Source organism: Raphanus sativus, chromosome 1, assembly GCF_000801105.2.
Source record: "Raphanus sativus cultivar WK10039 chromosome 1, ASM80110v3, whole genome shotgun sequence".
NCBI classification, from domain to species: Eukaryota; Viridiplantae; Streptophyta; class Magnoliopsida; order Brassicales; family Brassicaceae; genus Raphanus; species Raphanus sativus.
In genome coordinates this window covers 25,762,588-25,780,539 of record NC_079511.1, presented here as the reverse complement: position 1 = coordinate 25,780,539, position 17,952 = coordinate 25,762,588, and the positions used below count along the sequence as shown (strand labels likewise).

Genomic DNA, 17,952 nt, shown 5'->3' with positions numbered 1-17,952 from the left:
TTCCATGTGACACCACAGAAAGAAAGCTAAAGGTGACCCCACAGTAAATATATCTAATGAATGAACCAGACAATTTAGCTGTAGTCATCCATCCATACATGTAAGCTACTCAGTAGAGTTGAAACCTAATCTGAATCACAAATATGAGGTGCTGAGACCAAACGCCGTGCGTTAGCCTCTTAAGGCGACCGAGTGGTTGATAAAAAAGTCTGTTGTCAGAATCTTTAGCTGCAAAACTTATACAACAGGCAGGATTCATCATGTAATTGATCTAGAGAAAACTATTACGTTTTAGCCCCAAAGATAGTAATATTTCTTCAAGAGAACACAAGATTTTCCTGAGAAACCAATATTAATAATATTGTGTCGACTTTACAGAGGAATGATTAAATTACAAATACAAGGGGCTATAAGGAAACTAACCTATGCACCTAAAAGTAAATCATAACAAGTAGAGCAAGCCGTAAATGCTAATATTTTTTTTACAGGTTTCATAAGCCCCGAATAAAAAACCTGGACTACATCTAGTAGATCTACACCACTTCTTCCTACTTTATAATGTATAGCACTGGTGAACTAGCCCGATAAACCTAAGTGTCTTGACAGACAATGAACTTAAGTACTCCTGCATTGTTTTAAACTCCGGACTTATCTGGTAGCCTGGTGCGTTCTTTATCCGCAAAATGAAGCAGACGACACAGTCTGAGAACCACATCACAGTGAGATGGCAATGCAGTCCGCCTATCCAGATATGCTGGACTAACAGTCATCCAAGACAGCGCATGGAGTTCTGCTGCAACTGACTCGAGGATAAGATGGCTTTCAACCTCAAAATCTCTAGTTTCTTTGGTCCCTCCACCGCCTTGCTTCATGATTCCTTGAAGAACTTTGTCATGAGCGTTGTCATAACCACCATAATAGTCTATGAGACTTACAGAGAGAACTGATGGCCATTCTTCTTTCATGTTTATTCTCGAGTCTTTTCTCATGGAAGGCACTGCTTTCGAAACAACAAATCCGGTAGACAAGGGGATTGCACAGCCTTTGCTGTGAAGAAGGTGAGCAAGTGGAGGTGATTCGGCAGTTAAACATGTAGGAAGCTGAAGAGGACTTGGGTGAAGAAAGCGCATGTTGGGTGATGGTATCATCATGTAAGAGAAAGCCGTTGACCCAAGAGACTTGACAGGAGTGAAACCTTCAATGTAATTTGCTGAACTCATACCAGTACTGCTCTGGCCACCTCCTGGAGTAATTGCGCAAATAAACATGCAAGTCAGTAGCTTGCTCCCTTTCTAAAGGAAATTTAAAATTGTATGAAATGAGGAGAACAATAAGAAACTAACCAGGAGATACCAACTCAGCCGGAAGAACAAAATGCAGAGAACGATCAAGTGAAACGGAAGCAAAACTGATGCTGTGAACCCACTGAAACAAACCCCTTGGAGTACCAGAAATGGTTTGTCCACCCATTGTTTGCTTTCTTCCAGCAGAGTGCCCCATACCGCCTTTCACAAAGGTGGATGGTTTTGAGTGGGAGCCGTAGAGTGTGCTAGCTGACGAGGCTCTCTCTTGAATCAAACTCAGATCATGCTGTTGCAAGGAAGATCCATTGCTACTGGTGGCTACGCCAGAAGGTGCAGAACGTCGAAGTTGAATAGGCCACTTCTTAATCTCAGGACCTCCAGATGAGTAAATTGCCTTTTGCCACTCTGTTACATAAGTTGCAAGTAGACAAAAAAAAAAATACCAGGGTTATGAAACAAGCAGAACTCTACTTCCGTTTGGATTAAGAGTATGATGTAAAAGGTAAAAGAAGCTAATTTACCTTGGTACTCAAGCTCAAAGAAACTCCCAATGCGTGTAATGACAAAATCCCTGGGTTTGAAAGATCCATTGTCAGGGGAGGAACATGCCTGTAGTATTTGACATCCCTGCTGCAGAACTTGAACAAAAAGACACTGCAGCCCTTTCGTATCCTGTCTACTGCTAATTCCACCAAAGGGGAATATATGTGTGTCAAGCAATTCACCCCTGGCGTCCGTCCAGATGCTTACAAGCCATCTCCAGTCCTCTGTCCAACCGTAGCAGCAATGTAAACTTGGAATAGCCTTTCCTTCAACCTGGGATGCATCCCCCTGGGAGCTAGATCCTGATGTTATACCTTCCATTGAACCTCTCCCACCATCTTCAGGTATTGGCTTTGAAGACTCGGTTCCTAAGCCGCGGAAAGTAGGTGAAACTCCACGATCCACGGAACCAGGCTCAGAAAGGATGAAAAGCGGTTCAAATAGATAGAAAATTTCGTCATTAATGTAAAAATCTCCATTTCTGTTTGAGTCGCAGCTTAATCCTCCAGACCTTGTTATTTGCCAGCTACTATCCCAACTACTCGTTCTAATGCTACCATCAAGTTCACCATCTCTTGGATGTGTAGAACCTGTCATTCGCGAACTGACGCAGTCTTTCCAGATTCCTGACATAGAGTTCACTGATGCCAAGGCTGAAGAGGATCTGTTGGATAATGATGATGAGAGAAATGCATCACTAGGCATGCCTCGAGAAATTCTCCGAGCTTTATTGTAGACAGAAAAAGCAGTATCCTTGAGGATGACGAGCTCATTAAAGCTTGGGCTTGTTATCCGGAAAATAGAATCAACAGATACTACTTGTAGAACTAGCTTGGGGACACTAAACCCGGAAAGCACTGGAATGTGAGATATTGATGCTTCGTCTACAGCAGCAGAACTACCAAACGCCCTTGTAACCTGACTATTAAGTAACGATCTCCTGTCTCTATCTGGCTGTATCCCTGATCCAAGTGCAATAGACGATTCAACGACTGTCCTTAAAACTGCCGAAGGGTCGGGAAATGGACACACTATGTACACTACCTGAAAGAAAAGTAGAAGCCAACAAGTATCAACAGCTACACTTTGGTAGAAGTGAGAAAATAAATAAATACTTGTCCCAGTTAACATCTGTATATTTTAACTCATACTTACCATGCATGGACTAGCTGATCCTTCTTTCTGGTTTGTGTAAAGACAAGACCCAAGCTTAAGACCTTTCAGCGCTTTTGATAAAGACTTCAGATAGCTACTCACGTTCCACCCATTCGACAAAGACAGAAAATAATCACTGAGAGATCCCAGAAGCGATGTGTTATTGCTTTCAATCTTCATCGACTGAGGGCAGTCAAGCAGAACAAATCCTGATGAGGATAATCTTCCAGCGTCACTTTCCATTTGATTTCCCAGGATCTGTGGCAAATGGGTTCCCAGTCTGCACGTCTCATAAACTATGCAATAAAAGGTTCATCAGAAAACAATGATGAGAAAATGTCAGAAATTTTTTTCCCAGGAAAAGTCTTTTGGGTTTTGGCAGAAACAAATTCGTGTATGTTTGAGTTATAATCTTTATATAAATTCGTTGACTCACCAGTTCCAAGTTGTTGGAAGAAATCCGCAGCAGCACTGGTTAAAGGATCTATATCCGGGCATACAACAGTATAGTTCATCTGCGAAAGGTAGCAAAAAACAATCACAGGAATCTTAGTGGTCAAGAGTACAAATGGGCCTAAATTGAGGAAAACAAAAGCAAATCTCTCAGGCATAATCCTTAATTACTCACATTTTTCGGCAGAGCATATGGCTCGAAAGGGGCCTTTTCCCAATGTGGCAAGGAGTTGGTTGAAACCTTAAGCCAGTCATCTTGGTACCTGTCACAGAGGATGGACGCATAAATAACGAGAGCTCAAAATCACCAGCAATATAGAATGTAACAATCCTAACAGAACGAAATCATGAATAATTCAGGAAATAACCCGATCACAAGGGGATCTTGATAACGACCACATTCTATTGAGAACATTTACACTCGGACTACTAATAGAGCAGACATCGGCATACATACCCAACAAGTATAGAGGGTGATGGAAGAACAAAAAGTGTTGGTCGGAGTAACTCTGAACTGTATATATCTTGGCTCTGAGCGGACTCCTCTCCTTTCCCACCATCTATTGCATTTGACACTGCTTGTATGCAAAGATTTTCATTAATAACAGAACCAACCACAGTAAAAACAATAGGGAGTTCAACAAGATGATAGCCAGCGACCGATAAATATTCAAAATTCATGTGCTACCTTCACTCAGGACTGACTCAGCAGTAGATCCCTCGGAAATAGATACTCCATCCATTGATTGATTTCGGCCCTTGCACCAATCTGTGACATATAACGGGCCGTCTGACTGACCAAATGCGGATTTCAGAGCTGTCTTGATGTCAGATTGCAGTAGTGTAATTACAGAGGAAGGAAAAACCTGGAAAGGAAAACAAATCTCCAGAATCAGGTTTAAAACGGCAGAACATCATGTACCATATAAATAACCAGCAGTCCCACAGAGAAGAAAAGAGGTTGCAGCAGGATAAATATTAACAAGCTCAAAGATATTATAAGTTACCTCAGCAGAGAGTGGGTCAACTAGCTTGACACCAGCAATGTCCAGAGAATGGCAGGACGCCAAAGTTCCCCCACAACCTGCATGGCCAGCAGAGGGTCCACACGACAATTCCCGTCTCCACAACTCTTCCAGTGCAAGCCAACCATAAGGTCCATCCCCACAATCTGAATCCAGAGCTAAATCAACGAAAGAAGTAGCTTGCTGTACAAGTAGCGCTATTCCATCTAGAAGCTCCTGCAATGGCTGCCTTTGTCCATAAGAAAGTAAGCTGTTTTCGCTAAATGAACTATGAGGCAAGGATGAGCCTGCTTCAATATTTGGCGAACTAGCAGGTTTTGCTGTTTTTGGGACTGAAACAGTCCGCCACACGCCAACTGGTGCACTCATGTGGCTATCTAACATTCCTCCATCGAAATCTCCAGCTATTCTAGTAGGTACTTCTTTCTTATATATTTCGTTCCTTGCAGATACGTTGTCCGTCAGACTACTAGGCTCATTTGGCACCTGGTTCAGGAAGAAGTTTCCACTAAGCCTACTCAGGCTAACAGGTGAACTGTGCTTCGAAGAAAAAGCTTTGTGCCGCATCCTATACATGAAGGCTTGGAACATAACGCTTCCCACGTCTGTTGCCAGTAAGGTCTTTGAAGATAATAAAGTACTAACAACAGCAGATATACCGTCAGTCTTTTTCCCCTGCACGGTCTTAACAGTACTAGCAGCATTGTAGTTTGAGTATTTTAACTGAGAAACACCCTCCTTTTTACTGTTGTTATCACTAATTAAAGTAGGTAGCTTATCATATTGGTCCTTTCTGCCCTCTACCTTAGTGTACAAAGTTCTCCCATCATTTTTACCAATGTATGCTTTTGATCCAAGCAAAATCTTATCGACTGCTCCATCAGAATCAGTGGCAGGTGGTGTGGGTCCATAAACATAGTTACTGGTTCTTGAATTTGAACTCTCCGCTTTAAAGCTCTCAAAAGACTTGGGAAGATATGGGCTTTTGAAAGACGTCGAGGAAATCTCGCTAATAGGTGCTTCAACAGCTCCATACTCAGGAGCAAAGGTCATCATAGCTTCTGCTTTCATCAAATGATCGAACTCACTATTGGAAGAGCTTGACATTTGATTTGAAGGAGCTGAAATGACACTGTTGTTGAGGACTTCTTGACTTTTGATAAGGCTTTCATCAATGATAGGGGGAGCATGATTAAAGCTCTCAAAAGACGAAAACCCAACGGGTAACACTATCTGGTCTGATACATCCATCATTTCCATTGGACTAGAACCTACATCAGCAGATTCTGAAGGAAGTATGAGGGAATGCGACTCTGCTGTTCCGGGCGGCTACACAAACATATAAGGTGCTTTGTTAGGTAAGGATTGAACACCAAAGGCAACATGACCAAAACACAATAAAAGGCATAACCATCCACCCAAACCTCTATGAGATACAGTCTAGAGTTTTGAACCAATACAGGAGCGGAATATCATTCACCAGCATAGGGAACGCAAGTAATAGTTGCTTTATTATAATAAAGGATAAGTATAACAGAAGACGGAAATTACCTCCCCAAAAGGTAACGCATCGTTCTCAAAGAAGTCACCAAAGTCTCCAAACTCTGAAAGAAGTGCTTGGATATCCATGCCAACTCCTCTATCATCATCATCCTCATCATCCCAATCCCAACCAAATTGATCATTCGCAGTGCCTGGAATATCAGCTTATTAGTTTTAGTAGAACGCAATCCTGACGTATATGCTTCTTGAATATGTGCATTAGAGACAGTACCTACTTGACCGAATGACTCTGCCATCCCTGTTCGCGGCCGCTTGGAACCCTGCAAAGGATGTTATGTTACTGACTGGTTATCAGTACTATTCATCTCTACCCTTGCCACAGATAAAAGCCATACCATGTTTGGGTGATCATCATTACAAGTCAAAGAATCTGCATCCGCATCAAGGTCACCAGTTCTTGAAGTCATTCTCCAACCACTGCCGCTAGAAGCACTACTTGTTGAACTAATGCTGCTATTACCGCTACTGCCACTGCTATTATAGCCATTTTTTTCATAGAACCCATCACTCTTAGTTCCAGACGCTCCGAAGAAGTCAAAATCACCAGCCCTGCATAAAATAGACAATAAATGTTCAGGGATCATGAACAGACTACTATAATAAAAAGTAAATAGTGAAGCTTAATATTTGAAAACTCAGAAATGCAACAGATTTCACTCTTATGGAGCTGCGAATCATGAGGATTGCATTTCAAACCTCTATGAGTTCCCTTTGATGTTCAGAATGTATCCGAAATAGAAGAAAAGGACTCACCAGTGCATAAATAACGATGAGCCTGCCAGAGATGGTCCTATCCAGTTTTGAAGCCAAAATCTGCAAGTATGATTTTACCTTGCATCAGCTCCAAGCTGGGGAAAGATAAGAAGTATTACATCTATTTCAAGTTGACGCTCTGTAACGCGTGTCTTAAACAATTACTAAAACCTCTCTCACTATGATCCTAGAAAGTCAATTTTCTGAATACATCCTGACAAAATTGTAGACAAATTCAACGAAGCGATATAAATTGTCATTAGAGAACATTAATAGCCAACTCGGATCTCACCGTTAATCATCCAACAAATTCTAAATAACTTCCTCACCTTGACATTTTACCTTTTCAAAGAAAATTTAGCAAATGCCGACTGTAATATTGGCACAAGTACTGCCTCAGCTGGATATATGAACTTTTTTTCACACATGGATGATATATCTGGGTGTCCTTTCCGGTGATCTTTACTCCCAACTGATGGTTCAGGACACTGATTGTAGGGCAAATTGACCGCAAAGGTTGAATTCGTTTGACTTGTGTTGTCATTTATATTTTGGCAGCAACCAAGTGTAACTTCCACGTAACAGTGGTCGCCGTTTATCAGACGCGACCCACTACCAGCATGAGGAGGGAGACCAATATATCCACTTGAAGACCTTAAGTTTCCAGAACTGTATGAGAAAAATAATCTAATCTTAGTTGACAAAAAATGGTTTGATCAGATTAACATCTATGCACTTTAAAAAAACGTCGAGTGGGACCTGAAGTAGACTTGCTTGACAAGGTCACTGGGAGAGAATCCAGTGAGGCTGCCCCGCATTCCATGAGGAGAAACAATCACTGGTGGAATAACATAAGCCAGTGAGAAGTGTAACTATCAAAGAAAAAAAGCTCCTATCTTTCTAGAAACATGTGGAGAAGACACACGATTCATTTAAGGTCTCAATTCAACAATTTTTTTGTCTTCAAAGAATTACATCTAGCAGAGTCTATTATCTCCACTCTTGGAGAACCCCAGAAGGAAAAGAAATAGCGATAAGCACTTGTGCCATTCCAAAGAAAGAGAGATTCTATGACTCTGCTCAAGGAACTTAGATGGTACTATACTACACGAGCTTCTTTACAGAGTCGAATGCACTGAATACTGAGTTCAAAAATCGCATCTCTAAATTCTTCAGTAGTATCAGTACAAATCAGGAATAGGCCAAGAAACATCTGGTACTAGTATCATCAACTTCTTTTCAGTTATCACAGACAAGTAATAAAATTTAGCATTGCAGGTGATGATTGAAGAAAGGACTAACCTGGAAGCCTATAACTGGAGTTTTTTAAAGAACTCCTTGACAGACTCTCAGTATCGCCACTTGAAAGTGTCCGAACATTCCTTCGCGCATTAAAAACAATGTTAGTTTCACAATGCAACAATAAGACACACTAATGGAACATATATGACAAGTATGTCTTTTACGGACTTGGCAGAAACTATGACATGGACAAAAACCGCCTCTTCAGTGGCAGCGAATACGAATTCAACAGTAAGCCGGCCCCTCCTGCATAAAGAACCAAGGATCATTAGCCACACACCTAATCATATATACTTGTTTTGATTTTAGAAATTACACTCAGGAAACCAATGTCTTGCAGGATCACATCTATTTAGTGAATAGCAGAAGCTAAAACAAGTATATTTGCTTAAGGGGGAAAACGAGGTTAAAGGAACCTCAAATATTCTTCACTTTGAGGGCTGACTTTTGAAAACACGTCTCCAAATCTCATGTAGGAAAGTCCACTTAACGCTCTGTCACAATATCAAACAGCTTAAGAAGAGATATTTCAACTCCATTATGTCCCTAATCCAACCATTATCAGTAGAGACCATGAGAAACTAAAACCTTTCAATGCAATTACGTAAAGACTGTGAAAAGGCAACTGATATCTCCTCAGAGTCCCCAGGTGCTACCCAGATTCCTGACGCAACAACTTTTAACAGAAAAAAAGTCATGAGAACCAGAATAGAGATTTTTTAAAAAAAATAAAGGATCAATTAAGCATTAGGAAAATAAAAAGTACCTCTAAGTTTTGAGACAGCAGACTGGGCTTTATCAGTGATTGAGGAATGCCGTCCAGGAAGAAAAAGCCAAAGCTTGATCTTTTCATCTAAATAGTAAATAATCATCATCAGATATATTCAGCTAAAAACTTACAAGGATGGGCTGAAGTAGTTACCAGGGTTGTATAAACCTTGAGAAGGATCCCAAGGTCCAACAAAAGAATTGGTCCATGTGGTAAGAAAGCCTTCCTTGTGCAACCGAAGATGAGATGAAAGCACAAGATATGTCGCTACATCATTCTGCTCACCTCTACAACGAGTTAGTTACAGCAACAGCAACAGATTAGTTACTCACTAAAACTCCCAATTGAATTAAAAGAACAAAAAAGATAGAACCTGCTAGGATTAAGCTCAGCTTCACTAGGAAGAAACTGAAACCAAGAAACATTATGTAGACCCCCCTGTGGAAGAAGTAGTAGTACAAGGTTATCAAAATCATTTCTTTTCTCAGGCTTTTAGTATGAAGAAGAAGAAGAAGAAGAGGTTTAGAATAAAAGAGAGAATGACTTACAATTCTGAAAACATTGGTCCACATCGTTTTCTCCCACTCAAACAAACTCACTACTTTGAATGAATCGTGAAGACACTATGAAGCTCGGGAAGCACGATTCCAATCATAAAGGCAAAGACTATTGTCGGAGGAAGAGTGATCGGAAGATTCTTCTTCTTCTTCTTCTTCTACGATCTTCTCTCTCTCTGTACGACTCGTTTCCCGTGGTTTCACTTTTCATGTAAAACCAGATCCAAACGAACTCAACTCCCCCCTTTAGGTTTTTTGGTTTTCTTTTTTTCCATTTTTCTTTTGTCAACATTTTAGTTTCGTTCGTAGGCCCAATGGGCATTGAATACAAACTGTCCAAACCAATATACAGCCCATAACCAAAACCGAAGCAACAACATACGATTTGTCTCGCCAATTGACACGTTGCACCATGTGGCTTCGTCTCGAAGAAAGAGAAAGCGTCGCCGGAGCTCTGCCGGTCTCAACGTCACACTCCGTCTCCGTTCCGTTTGGAACTGCTTGCATGCTCCTCTTTCTTCTTGTCGCCATCGTTTCTTCTAGACCTCTTCATCTCTTCTTACATTTTTGTTACAAGAGAAGCTTCAGAAAAGAACAAATACAGAGCCTTGTCGGAACGTTTACATAGGAAGCTCCGTAATCCTCTTAGCTTATACACATCTCAAACCTTGATCTTCAAGGAGACTCCACTCATTATTAGTGATGAAGATTGATTCCTCTACGGCATCAAGGACCAACATTTTTTAACACAGATAAATTTACTCTTTTACATTACAACAAATATAGGTATTTATAGCAGATTACAAAAACACAATTTTCCTAATTGCTATAGAAAAGTAATTGGAAGTCTGGGTAGCAAAGTTATAGCATTTTACTTATGCTATGCCGAAAAATCACTAAACAGAAAAAAAATTCACTAATCACTCAATTAGCGTCAACACTTAATGAAAAAAAGATTTAGGCGGTATGTTTTAAGAACATAAACTTTTCATAGCATTAAAAAAAAAAAAGGGTTTCAATTCTCCTCGTTGTCTCCGTCTTCGACCCTTTCTCTCTACCTCCATCGAGCTCAAAGCTCTGTCCACCATCTCCCACTCGTTTCACCGTGAAACCCTTCCTCTCCACCATCTCCGACTCCATCGTCTTCAATCCCTTCCTCTCCACATCCTCTCTCCACCATCTCCGACTCGATCCCTTTCTCTCCACATCATCTCTCTCCACCATCTCCGCCTCGTTTTCTCAATCTTCCCTTCCTGTCCACATCCTCTCTCCACCATCTCCGACTCCGTCGCTCACCAAACCTTCCTCTCCACAACCTCTCTCCACCATCTCCGCCTCGATCTCTCATCGCTCACCAACCCTCCCTCTCCACAACATCTCTTCACCATCTCCGACTTGATTTCTCATCCTAATTTAAGAGTGAGGTCTTAACTTCGATTGATTGAAGTTCTGAAATTATATAGTTCTTAGATTCGATTGAGTCAAGTTGTGATCAATGTTTTAGATTCGATTGAAGTTGTGAAAGTAGATAGGTTTTACATTCGATTGACTCAAGTTGTGATTAGTAAGGTTTTGGGTTCATATTTGTTTCCATTAATCAGAATAATTTTTTTTTTGCAGGTTCAATCGATTGATTCAAGTTCGTGTCTTCACAAGCTTGCATCTTCTATATTCTCTCGAGGTTAGACACATCGATCACTTATTCTCATTTTCTAATTGTTTTGTAAACTTTTGTGGACATTGATCTTGTTGTTTGCGGTTTACACGTTGAAGCAAAATTTATATTCTTGTTGTTGCTTGAACCATGTACACTTGTTTGAACTGTGGCAAGGGTCTTAATATTAATGTTGGACAAGTCGTGGATGCATTTAAGTAGGTATGTACATTTCTTTAAGTGTTCAGCTTATACATTTCAAAAATTCTCGTCATAACTTTTTTTTTTCATGAACTTAAGAGTTGATCTTGCATACGAGAAAGCTGCCCGAGGTTTTGTCAATGGTGTTACTGATAAATTAGGAGTTAATGGGAAGATTGTATGTCGTAATCTGTATCGCCATTCAAGTGAGGAGGTTGTCTCTCATTTGGTTATACATGGAATGGATGATGCTTACAAGGTACGGTCGGATTGGTTTCACCGTATGCTCTCGCCTCACATTCTAGGTGAGGAGCACTACAACACTGCTCGTGGTGTGCAGAAAGTTCTGCAGAACTACAACAAGAACGTTATCTTGTTCATTGATTCACTGTCTTGTGTCTTAAGAAGGCCTGTGTCTTCTTGTTAACAGAGGAGATGGCGAGGATGAAACAGGCTCAATGGCTTGGGTTAAAGATGAAGTCGCTAGACTTGAGAATTGTTTTGGTTTATGTGTATTTGGATGATATATGAAATAATGTATATTTTATAAATTTAATGAATATAAAATTTTATTTATAGATCCAGTTGTAGTGTATGAGATGATAACTGGAGCTTTGCTATAAAATATTATCTTTTATACAATTAATTAGATATAAAAAATATCATTTATTGCAAAATAATTATATTTAGTTTATATGTTTGAGTGTAAAATTAAATGATAAAAATTGACAATTAGAATTTTGTTAACAAATATATGTATATATATTCAAACTAAATCTAATACCCTAAACCCTAAATCTAATACCCTAAAATTTAAACTTAAATGGTATTCTAAATACTAAATAAAATATTTTCAGATTTTAAACCCAAAATATAAACTTAAACTTTATATCTAATTTTCATTAAACTTCTAAATCTTAAATGTAAACCTTAAACTCTCCATCAAATTTCATACCCTAAACCCAACTTCAAACAAAATCATTCATCTACTAAAAACAAACTTCCAATCTAAATTTTAAAATTTTAACAAATTTCAAAATCTACACCCTATACCCCAAACATAAAATCTTCATATAAAGTTATAATCCAATCTTTTCAAACTTAAAAATATATTTTATTCTAACTCTTAACCCTAAACTACATATTACATATTAACATATATTATCATAACTTTACATCTCAAAACATTAAACCATATCACATATTTCAAATGCTATATAACAACCATTATATTTAATTAAAAATTGAATTTTAATGATGAAACAGAAACATAAAATCATAATTTAGTATTATCCAAAAGAAATTACCATATAAATTTACTAAAAGTTAAAACAACAAAAAAATAAAAATTGTCATGGACCACTAATATTGATCTACTCGGATCACATCCTGTACCGTTGGATTGAATGTCATCCAACGCACCAAATCTAACCAACTCTCTCTCTCTCTCCCTCTCTGTCGACCAACTCTCTATCTCTCTCCCTTTATTTTTTTATTCGTCTGAAACTTCATCTCTTCATAGATTTTCTCTCAATCTCTTAATCTCTATCAACAAAATCAAAACTTGTTTTCCTCTTTAGCATTCATCTCCGCGATTTATTTCTTCTGATTTACTGTTCTTTTGTTTCTTCTCTTCCACTCATCTGTTTTTAGATTTGTTTTTGTTTGTTTCCAGATCTGCGAAAAGGGTACTGCGATAACCGAAGGTAAAGGCTGAGGGCAAGGCTGAGGGCGTTGCTCGTCGCTTAATCTCTCTCTCTTCGTTCTAGATTGTAAAGTTCCCTATTTTATCCAATGTTTCTGACTTTAGCTTGTGTAGAGAAGCAGTGATCTTTGGTTAAGGTGTTCTGTAATTATTTTGTATGCTAATTAAAATTGATAAATAAATTTAATTTTTAATTATAATTTTTTTTTATTTTAATTTTAATTTTTGAAATAATCAAATTTAATTTAATTATTCTTAATTATTATTTTTATTTAATAAGCTACAATAACATTAATCATAGCAACGAAATATAGCTACAAATGAATTATTTATAGCAACATATATCCACTATTATATAGTTTAATATAGCACGGTTCATGTGTCATTAATAAATATAAAATAGCATTAACAATCCCCTTCTTATTATTTGAGGAGACCATTTATAAATAAACCTTTTAATCATGTGTGATTAACAAGTTTGCCATTACTTACTTGGCATCACCACAATTCACCTCACAACCTTTTTTCAAAAACCCTTTCTTGCCTAGACTTATTACAGTCATGCCATTGCCTAAAACATATAGTATATCCTTCATTTTATGCATCTATGTACCATTATGTCTTTACAATTAATTGTGGAGAAAACCGTATTAATTGTGTGACTGTTTCGGAAATCTATAAATGGAATATTCATAAAGGCAACATTGATTATTTGACTTAATCACAAGTCTATATTATTGTTTTCATAGTACATCATAAAAAGTTGACTCGAGCATGGTCATGTTAATTGGTCACGATTTTGTGATGTATCTTAACATAATGTTTTGGTCATGTTAATTGGTTACGTGTGTTGATATGAACGATAATATCAAATCCGGTAGGGTTTTTATAATGTTAAACAAAATTAGTAGGATACTATGATATCAATAATCACAATTGATAGGGTTTTGACGATATATAAACGATTCATATTTTTCTGATATTAAATTTCTTTATGATTCTTAATTATACATGTCATTTTTAAGGACTGAAAAATATAAACGATTCATAATTATGTTATTTTATAAAACTTTAGTACATGAAATTTATTTTGATGAATATTTTTGTATTTTATGGAATATGTGACATTTATTTTGGGATAGACAATATACATTATTTTATATTGTAATATCAAAATATCGTATATAAAACATTTTGAGCAATCTTGAAAATTGTAAAATACATTCAAAAAAGAATTCTATATTAAATTTCTTGCAATCCCTAAAATTTTGTAAAAATACATTTTGATTACAAAATTATCATAAATGGTGACAAACATTAAACTTGGAAATTTCTATAATTTTTTCTGATTAATTTTAAGGCGAATATCATTTTTAATATTGACTTCCTTAATTTCTGTCATATGCATATAATACTTTCTATAATTATCTAAAAATCTACGATTATATCCTATACGAAATTAATAGGTTAGTCTGATATATATAGTCACAACTGATAGAGTTTTGACTATATATACAATTCATATGTTTATCATATTAAATTTCTTTATGATTCATAAATGATACATGATATTTTTAGGGAGTAGAAAATATAAAAGATTCATAATTATGTTCTTCTACAAAACTTTAGTAGGTGACATTTATTTTGAATATTTTTATATTTTATGGGATACATGACATTTATTTTTGGGACTGAACAATACAAAATGTTCTATATTGTAAAATAAATATCGTATATAAAAAATTATGAGCAATCTTGAAAAATTGTAAAATCCATTCAAAATAAAAATCCATATTAATTTTCTTGCAATCCCTTAAATTTTGCAACAATACTTTTGATTACAAAATTATCATAAATGGTGAAAGATATTAAATTTGAAAATTTATATAATTATTTCCGATTAAATTTAGAGAACTAACCATTTTTAATGTGAACTTCCTTAATTTTCGCCATATGTGTATAATAATTTCTATAATTATCTTGAAATCTACAATTATAATCCTATATGAAATTAATAGGATAGTCTTTATATATAGTCAAAATTGATAGGGTTTGACTATATATATATATATATATGATTCATATTTTATAATATTTAATTTCTTTAGATTCATAAATAATACATGCCATTTTTAGGGACTCGAAAATATGATTATAAAACTTTGGTATATGACTTTTATTTTTATTAATATTTTTATGGGAAATGATAACAAAGTGGGGGTTAATATAAACTGTTTTATATTGTAAAATCAAAATGTCGTAAATAAAATTTTATGAGCAATCTTGAAACATTATATAATACATTCAAAAAGGAATTCCCTATTAAATTTCTTGCAGTCTATTAATTTTTGCAACAAAAAAAATTATTAGAAATTTTTTATAAATGGTGACATACATTAAATTTGGAAATTCATATAATTATTTCCGATTAAATTTAAGGAGAACGTCATTTTTAATGTGGATTTCTTTAATTTTCGCCCTATACATATAATACTTTATATAATTGTTTGGAAATCTAAGAACAATTAGGGATTTGCAACATTACTTTGTGGCAACATCTAGATATATCAGGTGATGAGAAAAGAGATCGAATCCAACAATCGAACTGTAGCTTCTGGTCTCGTGTTTCCTCGAAACTTTTTAGTAAAAACACTTTTTATAAATAAAATATAAATTAGAAGAGGTTCATATGTATTTTGAATTACAATGAATATTAAGGTTCGATAAAGGGTCTATTTTGAAATTTTGAGTCTTAATAAGTCCACTAAATTTGAAAATTCATATTAGTTTCTTCTTTTTTCTATTGTTTTCCAACTTATTATTATTTACTTCAATATATTTATCTTCTTTTACAATTTTTATGTACTTCAAAACCATTATAATTTTAATGAAATATAACGATTTAACTTCAATAATAAGACAATTACTGTTTATCAACCATAATAAGGTTATCTTTATCCGGGTCTTCGGTAAGCTTTTTTGTTATTTGAAAAATTCAGTAAATATCTCATTCCAAATTAGTTTTCCTTACATTAATCTGGATATCAATGTTACTTATGCTAATCTATTCTATGTATAATATGTCATTTTCCGTGTTTTCAATATCTATAGATTAAATTTATAATTTCTTTTAATCCTTTCATCCCGCGCAGGGCGCGGGTAATCACCTAGTACGCTATTATATGCTATCCTATATTAGCGTTTGGTAAAAATGATATCATATCATACCATCTTATTATAGCATAGGCTGTAATAGCATTTATGAAAACGCTATAAAAACACTAACATAGCGCTAATCGTCTGCTATTAATACCCATATTTATTGTAGTGTTAGAAACGAACGGAATAAAAATTAAAATAAAGAAAGAAGAGCTATGTTCGAGATAACACAACAAAAGTAATAAAACGAAAAAACAAACTCCCCAACCCCAAGCTAAGTTGAAATCCGACTAAGCGGAAGCAAAAGTCCATCAGTAGATTGAAGTAAACAACTAATCAACAACTAGACAGACAAAATTCGCAGATCAGAGGATGCGAAAACTTTATTACATCACCTTTAGAGAGAAGATAGAGAGAATTCTAGAGAGATGTTACAGGGGACCGAATGGTTGCTTGGAATACGCTAAAAATAAAGTTAGTATCAATGATAAATTGAGGTCTAATGTGTGTGATTTGAAAATTTTGTATAAAGTTACAAATATACACATCAGATATTTGGATTTGGGTTTTGATTTGTTAGTTGGACTTCATGTTCATTAACTTAATTTTGTAAACCAAATATATGTTGATCTTTTATATTGATAAAATATAAATAAAAAACCATTTTAAAGTATATTATTTTGTTTGAATTGGTCAAACAATAATAATTTTACTCTTTAATTTATTGGTCAAAATGTAAAATGAATTCACATAATAATTGACAAGAAATAAAGATTCCATTAGTGCACCATGGGAGGTATCATTTTATGTTGAAAAATAAAACTTGTACTTTTCATTATTTTCTATATAAAGCCTTATGGCAATGTAGAAAAAGAAACATTCAGATGAACAATGAAAAGAAAAATCCTCCTACATTGAATAGTTATGCTAGTATTTTTTTCATTTAAATCTGAGAGTACAACACAAAACTAAGATCGATAGATTCTGTTTTTTGGTGATGGTAAATAGAAACAATACTACAGTTGTATTATGGGAATCTGAGCACTATTAAACCGCCATACTACGGGGCATTTAAAGATTTAAGGAAAAAGATTAATCATTCTAACTCTGCAATTCTTCTTTATTTGTTGTTTCGGTATTGTAATTTTTAATTTTGTTCTTATTATTTTTATAAATATCAGTTTTCTCCAGTGCAGTGAAATAAGGTTCCTACAGATGTGAACTATGTGCTTTGCAATCAACACTTGGAGACGCGGAATCACCTTTTCTTCAACTATAGTTACTCTTCTACTTTATGGTATAAGTTGATGAGCAAGATAATGGGAAACAAGTACACTGAGGAGTGGAATGTCATTCTGGATCATATGTCTCAGCTAAAGTTAAAGATCTCATAGATTGAGAGTTTTCTAGCTCGACATGTTTCCAAACGGCAGTGTATATGATCTGGCGAGAGCGCGATGCAAGGAAACATGGCGAGAACCCTCGACCTATGGAGAGCCTCTTCAAAATGGTCTACAAGATGATCAAAAACAGGATCATGTCTCTTAGGTACCAAGATAAGAGACTGGAAAAATGATTGCTTCAGTGGGAACATAGTTTGATTATTTTTCTATCTTCTATTTGAAAAGGTAAAAAACAAATAGCTCATGCTGTAACAAAGTGTATTTTTCTTTGAATCAAATTTAACATTTTATTCAAAAAAAAAGTATTCTATTCATAAAGACTAAGAAAATGTGTAACTAAAACAACACTTTATACTGTTTAAAAAAATTGTATAAATTATTATAGCTTTTAGAATTTCATCAGCAT

The 17,952-nt window shown here is 35.7% G+C and overlaps 1 protein-coding gene and 1 long non-coding RNA gene across 4 annotated transcripts; one reads left to right on the top strand and one right to left on the bottom strand.

The window, feature by feature from the left end:
* Positions 1 to 304: 304 nt before the first annotated feature.
* Positions 305 to 9,667, bottom strand: LOC108807073 (mediator of RNA polymerase II transcription subunit 13). The gene is made up of 23 exons (XM_018579317.2): positions 9,416 to 9,667; positions 9,241 to 9,305; positions 9,021 to 9,154; positions 8,865 to 8,951; positions 8,687 to 8,774; positions 8,515 to 8,592; positions 8,267 to 8,344; positions 8,099 to 8,178; positions 7,556 to 7,634; positions 7,139 to 7,465; positions 6,797 to 6,856; positions 6,379 to 6,592; positions 6,255 to 6,303; positions 6,032 to 6,174; positions 4,463 to 5,809; positions 4,144 to 4,321; positions 3,913 to 4,030; positions 3,631 to 3,718; positions 3,439 to 3,517; positions 3,003 to 3,298; positions 1,826 to 2,891; positions 1,344 to 1,709; positions 305 to 1,243 (listed from the first exon to the last, which is right to left on the bottom strand). Exons 1-23 carry the CDS (start codon positions 9,437 to 9,439, stop codon positions 636 to 638), a joined length of 5,652 nt encoding a protein of 1,883 aa, XP_018434819.1. The 5' UTR covers positions 9,440 to 9,667; the 3' UTR covers positions 305 to 635.
* A 722-nt stretch (positions 9,668 to 10,389) lies between these two features.
* LOC130495660 (uncharacterized) lies at positions 10,390 to 11,863 on the top strand. 3 transcript variants are annotated; one of them, XR_008934801.1, is made up of 4 exons: positions 10,393 to 10,843; positions 11,045 to 11,105; positions 11,256 to 11,300; positions 11,379 to 11,863. It is a non-coding gene; the product is annotated as an uncharacterized LOC130495660 (long non-coding RNA). The 3 variants fall into 3 exon arrangements; XR_008934804.1 differs by having other exon boundaries at positions 10,390 to 10,848; positions 11,045 to 11,300; XR_008934800.1 differs by having other exon boundaries at positions 10,392 to 10,843; positions 11,045 to 11,300.
* Positions 11,864 to 17,952: the final 6,089 nt, after the last annotated feature.

Coding starts and splice junctions, on each gene's coding strand:
- LOC108807073 (XM_018579317.2), bottom strand. CDS start 9,439: ATGTGGACCAATGTTTTCAGAATT. Junction 5,810..6,031: donor ATGCGTTACCTTTTGGGGAG/GTAATTTCCGTC, acceptor ATGTTTGTGTAG/CCGCCCGGAACAGCAGAGTC. Junction 4,322..4,462: donor TTGACCCACTCTCTGCTGAG/GTAACTTATAAT, acceptor TTTCCTTTCCAG/GTTTTTCCTTCCTCTGTAAT.